Source organism: Belonocnema kinseyi, chromosome 7 (genome assembly GCF_010883055.1).
Source record: "Belonocnema kinseyi isolate 2016_QV_RU_SX_M_011 chromosome 7, B_treatae_v1, whole genome shotgun sequence".
NCBI lineage: Eukaryota > Metazoa > Arthropoda > Insecta > Hymenoptera > Cynipidae > Belonocnema > Belonocnema kinseyi.
In genome coordinates this window covers 96,553,412-96,559,895 of record NC_046663.1, presented here as the reverse complement: position 1 = coordinate 96,559,895, position 6,484 = coordinate 96,553,412, and the positions used below count along the sequence as shown (strand labels likewise).

Here is a 6,484-nt window from a genome sequence, read left to right as displayed (position 1 = left end):
TGGAGACCTTCCGATCGAGTACTTTTCGGACGGTATCAAAAAGTTAGAAAATCGTTGGACTCGCTGTATCGACCTAAAAGGAGAGTATGTTGAAAAATAAATCTGACTTTGGCCAAAAAAACGTCTCCGTGTTTCATTTTTCAGGGACTTATCAGACTGCCTAGTAATTGTAAAACCGAAATAGGTGAAATTTTGATTTGACTAAAAAATGTCATATGGGACGAAATGAGCCACTGTTCTGGGGCATAATGAGCCACCTCTTCCTGTGCATTAACCTAACTCTTAGTGTAGCAGTCAGTAGGTTAGGATCCAATGTTTCATATTATCAGATTGTGAAAGGTGTTAATAATGGTGTAAACGTATAAAAAACTAATCTTGTCGACAAAAATTCTCAGAAAAATTATGAAAACAGCACTGTTATAGGTATGATCAAATAATATGAGTTGCTGTCAACTAGAAGAGAGAGAGCACTTTTTCTGGTGTATTTCCTAAATAAATTTGTTTTAAAACTCGTAAAATGCTAAAAACATAAGAAAAATATTTTTGTGGTTTAAAAATACGGCAAACGTGTAAAAAAACGGTTGAATACCCTACTATATATGAAATTCAGTGTCATGCAGTAATATGCAGTACACAGGTCTAGAATGTGGGAGTTTACGTATTGTAGAATTTATCTTTTTCTGAGATAATGTACATGGCCAAGTCGAAAAATTGCTATATTTATTTCTGTAATATAATTATTAAAAGATATGTGGGTATAATTCGTTTTTCTATTTACTGTTTGTAGTGTTAGTTACGGTAGAGGTTAGGATAACGATTACATCATTTTGAAGTTAAATATTTTAAATTTTCCGTTCAATTTTGGAAAGCTATGTTTTTATTTTAAAATACTCAAACTTAACAAGACTCTTAATTATAAATAATATATAATGATTCATTTAATTACGTGACCCATCTCGCCCCAATGCCTGGCTCATCCCGCCCCAGATGTAGAATATATATAAGGCTTTACTTTCAAGCAATGAATTAGTAAATTTTAAATACTGACGTGAAAAGGACAGCTATGCTCATTTCGCCCAACCCTACTAGAATTACATTTTTTCAGATAATTAGGGCCTATTCCTGATCTGAATCAAATCTGTATTCTTAGTGAAAATGGGCTTTTTTAATAGTTTTTCTGTAAAACGTTTTTTATTTTATTTTAATTCTAAACCAAATATAAAAAAACGTTTTACACAAAAACTATACAAAATAAGCCAATTTTTCACTAAGAATACAGATTTCATTGAAAACAGGAATGAGTCCTAATTATCTAAAAAAATGTAATTCTAATATTTATGGAGTAAAATGAGGCAATTCAAATTTTAGGCAGGGTGCTATAGATTCAACACCCTTAAAGGGAACGTCTACATTATATTTATCGATAAAATCTGGTTATTTGTATCAAGTTTCGACCCTCGTAGCCACGGCCAATGTCAAATTATAAATTATTTTATTTAGAACTCATTTCAACATTTTTAATGGCACTTGCTCTTTTGTGATATCTCGCATTGTTTAGAAAATCCAATTTGAATTACCTTTTCAGAGGGAAAAATTCACTTACTCACAAAATAGTTTAGTTCGCATAAAATTTGTAAGATCTGAATCAAATCAAATCTTTCTTATATTCGCAGAAATAAAATAAAATATTTTGCAATCAATAAAAAATGTGGGGTTTTTAAAGAGTCTTCTTTATTTTTTTGTTTAAATTTGGAAAGCATGAACAGATTTTTTCTTTGTTATATTGTTAGATCGTTTTTATGCGGGTTAAATTATTTTTCTGGCCGAGAGAATTTTTTTTTCATAAAAATATAATTTTCGAATTCTTATATTCGCAGAAATAAAATAAAATATTTCGCAATCAATACAAAATGTGGGGGTTTTAAAGAATCTTCTTTATTTTTTTTGTTTTGAATTTGGAAAGTGTGAACAGATTCTTCTTTGTTATTTTGTTAGATCGTTTTTATGCGGGTTAAATTATTTTTCTGGCCGAGAGAATTTTTTTTTCATAAAAATATAATTTTCGAATTTTGTTTCGTAAACGATACACGATATCATAAAAGAGCAAAGGTATTTTTTGTAAAAATGTTCTAGATGTCCAAAATTTAATCTTGAAGTTTTTTGTTTGTTTTCCAGGAAAATACGAAAAATTTGTTTTCATGGAAAAAAATCTCCTAACTATTAAAAATGTTTAACCCGAGTAGTCCTTATAGAAGGTTAAATTTAAACCAAAAAATGTTAAGAAATATAAATGTGGGAATTTCGTGAAAACCGACTTTTTATATTTTTAACCAAATCCTCATTAGAATCAAAAAAACGAAACCACAATAATTGTTCAAAAAGTAATCAAAAGTGTAGAAAGTGACTTGCTGACCTAAGAGCAAAATTAAATTTTGCAAATCCATGATTCGATAATTAATTTACTTATTTACAGGAAAAGAGAAGCAGATTTCTCCAGCAAACTGTGTTCAACAAGCAAACGTGACTACGCAGAAATAGCGAGCGGGTCAACTGCCTCGTTTATTGACAATTGTTGACAAATTATATATAATTGTATATTCGTCCCGGTCAGTTAAAAAAATGTGCAGTGATTTCAGTGTCTCATGGAACACTCGCTCCTTAATTCAAAATTAAGAATATCATTAGCCAAAGTACCAACAAAAAGTAAATAATTTTAAATAAAAAAGATCTCAAAATTCTTCAAAGTCTAATTTAATGAAAAATCGAACATTTTTCAAATTGAATTGTTGCTGAACTTTTGCGACACACAGTGGGGCAAAAAAGTACCTGTGGACGATATAATCCGATTTAGACGTTATTTTTCTTTAATAGAAGCTTTTTAAATTTTGAAAGGATTTCAGACATTCAGATCAATCAAAGATCTTAAAATAGTTTCAACTATATGGGAATAATTTCCAGTTGGTTAGAATAATTTTAAAAAAATGTTATTGTGTCATAAACGAATTCATGAAAAGTCATTTTTTGGGATTGGGAATGTTTAGCTCACAGATCTTAATAGATTTTGTATAAATTGTGTCTTAAAAGAAATGGCACTTCGGAAAAGTTGAAAAAAATCAACTTTGTAGTTAAATAACAAATTTTAAAACAATTTTAAAAAATCTAATAAAAAAACCCGGTAATATCGGATGAATAGCGCAGGCGAAAAATTGATTTGTCCACGGGTACTGTTTTCTCCCCACTGGGCGATATCTCGAAAAGTGAAAATATTTTGTTAAGACTTTGGCTAATTCAACGCAAATATTGACTCTCTAATATAGCGTGTTATATAAGAAACACGTGTTCACCAGTATTAGTACGAATGATCGAATTGTAAATGTTGTACATAGATATTTGATAAAACTAGGCTATCTGTAGATTACAATTTCTCAACCTACTTTAAACAGGCTTCAAGCCTGACTCATGCGGCCATATTTAACGATAAGGAAAGCAAATTAGTCGAAGAAAAATCCAGTGTGGAAAAAAATGCTTTTCCTCTTTTCCAAAACGAATTACTTCTATCTCAGTCTCTCATATTAGCTTTCCCTGATAGAATAATTCACTTTAGTGAACTACTTTATATACATTAGGAGACCGTTTTTAACTAATTTTAGTTGTTAATTTTATTTTTTAGTAGTTAATCTTTTGTGATTCATAATAATTACTTCATTAACTCTGGGTTTCTAGAAATTCAGATATGGTCTACGTATATTAAAATCAAAGCTTAGCCTGATTTTAGAAATATCCTTCCATTTTTACATCGTGAAGCAAAATGTAAATATACATCAATTTCTAAGTTTTTGCGGTAGAAATGAGTACTGTACAGATTAATCAGTAGTAGTATTAACACTTATTTCTTAAATGCATTAATTTTACCAAAAAAAATCAAGGATTTTTTTACACGATCTAAAAAGTATTTTTCCGTAACCAATGTACAGCGATGCTTGTATTTTTTTAAATACATATTTAATTATAGGACGAAACTTGTGATTCAGCCCAATAAATAAAGGCTCCGTTTGAATAAAACGTCTCCAATATTTCTTAATCCAGAATCCTTAAAGGAAACAAATCTATGAATTTAGGTAATTTTTTTGTATTTTTATAGCACAATACCTAGAAAAATACGGCTATCGTTTTCAATCATAAAACAGAAGATTTGGTCTCAAATAATAAGAAATGAAAACTCTCTGTCGTGGATGATAAGGTGGGTACAAAATTTTAAAAAATGTAGATCAAAAGCTAGGGTGTGTAAAACTTCCATAAAATTGGTAACTTATTGAATAATCGTCATTTAATTTTTTTACGTTAATTTAGATAACCAGAAAACAAAAACGCAGGTTACACACGCGATTATTATTCGTTTGTACCATGCAATTTTTTCCATTTTTTTGTTGGGTTAAGCTGATGAATTAGAAAAAAAGTAAGAAACAAATTTTTCCGTCGAAATATATTTCAAAAAATAATTAACAATGCATTTTTGTTCAGTTCTACCTAAAATTAAAAAAAATGTGTTTCGTTTTTTTATTCTTGGATGTTTTTTTGCAATAAATTAAGGAAACCCGTACATACTTTTGAGTTTCAAACAACATTTTTTCTTGTTTTCACGGATTCTAATACATGAGCCATTGTTACACAAGATTCGTAACAATTTGTTTAGACCGGATCCGTTTTTTAGGTAGAAAAAACCTTTGCATTAAGCATAAAAATATGTGCGTGTTCCTTCGGTTTATTAAAAAGAGCACCAAAAAAATGCTTAAAAAATATCTGACTGCTGCGCGGCACATTGTTATCGCAAGTTTGAGCGCATATAGGGCGCGCGACAGTTGGTTCTCGCGCTTCGCGTTCGATAATGTATTTATCTCGCGCTTTGCAATCGGTTTTTTAAATTCCACCAAATTTGTGCAGATATTTTAAAATTAGAGGAAAACGCATTGACAACTGTAATTTGGTGATTGTGAATTCTCTTCCGTTAAAGCTCATTCGGCTTTAACGAACATATTCCCATCACGTATCTGGTGATTCACACTCGATTTTCTTCAAAATATGAACTTGTCTACATTATATTGAACACTATTATGTCTAATGTATATCACATTTATTTATGTACCTCAAACTGGGATGTCTTATTCAGATATTGCGTTAAATTGTATTCTCAGTTTAAATTTATTTTATTACAATGCATAATACTCATTGGTATTGCAACATACGTATCGTCATTGTCTTGTTTTTTATAATTTAAAAAAAACATTTAAGAACAATTTTGTAGAACTTTTAAAAACAGATACTTTTGGTCGCCTGTCTATTTATTGCATCTTACGTAGTTTCATAGAAAAATTGAATTATTACGTGTCTCAGATTGATTTTTCGCGGCTAAAATGATAAATATTGACAGTAGAACGATGACTAACGAACTCGACCTGTCTTTTTGGACCGCAAACCAGTGTGTTTCGTAAAAAATATTTTTTCTGGCTCACGGGGTCTCAAAACGTCCTGAATTGACGAAAACTGGATAGGTCAAAATTCACATGAGTCCGAAACATTCAATTATAAATTATGAGAATGTAATATGAACATTTTCTTTGACAACTTTAGGTACAACTTAACAAAATTGCACATTTCTTCATTTTCTGAAATATTATATTTCGAAGAAACAATTTTTTTCTTACTTTTTTCCGTCTTCTGTTTTCTCTTTTTTTCCACTTCCACAAACTTTACCCAACAGAAATTTCAACAAAATTTTTCTATTTTTTACGGATTCTGTGTAAACGGATTTTTACAGATCTTGTGTAAAAATGGCTCACAATGAAGAATTTTTAAAAAAATAGAAAAAATTGTAAATCATAAAAATATATATGTATTTCCTTAGTTTATTAAAAACGAGAGAATGAAAAAATAATTTAAAAACATTTTTTTTCAACTTTAAGTGGAAGTTAACAAAATTGCACTTTTAACCATTTTTTTAAATATTATATTTCGCCGAAAGATTTTTGATCTGACTTTTTTTCGTCTAATTTCTTTCTCTCATAAACTTCACTAAAAAAATGGAAAAAAAATTTATTTGACAGTTTTCTTTCAACACTTTTTTAAATTTGTTTGTAATGTCACAAAACAAACTTTTCAGTGCTATTACCAATTAATCAAAGCATTTTGAGTTTTTTCGGTTCTCCCTTGTATTTTTTATCAGAAATACCAATTTTTGACGAAAAATACTAAGATGACCTAACGCTTAAAATTGTAAGTTTAATTCTTGAAGTAAAATGACTTGTATCTGAACAATTCAGCAGAATACTATAGAAGCTTACCTTTAAAATTAGCAGAAGCTCTGCGCAAAATATTGCTTATTTGAAGATGTAATGCGTCGAAAAGCAATTAAGACTTTTTAAAAAATAAGGTTGAATTGATAGCATCAATTCAACCGTTCTTTATTGACAAAATTTAGATACACTCA

At 29.4% G+C, this 6,484-nt stretch overlaps 1 protein-coding gene and 1 long non-coding RNA gene across 3 annotated transcripts in view; one reads left to right on the top strand and one right to left on the bottom strand.

The window, feature by feature from the left end:
- LOC117177042 (pancreatic triacylglycerol lipase-like) overlaps positions 1-4,024 on the top strand; it is a 115,259-nt gene extending 111,235 nt beyond the window's left edge. For both annotated transcript variants that reach the window (XM_033367506.1, XM_033367505.1), the window contains exon 10: positions 2,474-4,024. In XM_033367506.1, the coding sequence (XP_033223397.1) occupies positions 2,474-2,576 (103 nt within the window). In that variant the 3' untranslated portion in view covers positions 2,577-4,024. The remainder of the gene's footprint in view (positions 1-2,473) is intronic.
- LOC117177043 overlaps positions 1-6,474 on the bottom strand; it is a 59,533-nt gene extending 53,059 nt beyond the window's left edge. The window contains exon 1 of the long non-coding RNA XR_004467655.1: positions 6,339-6,474. This is a non-coding gene — a long non-coding RNA (uncharacterized LOC117177043). The remainder of the gene's footprint in view (positions 1-6,338) is intronic.
- Positions 6,475-6,484: the final 10 nt, after the last annotated feature.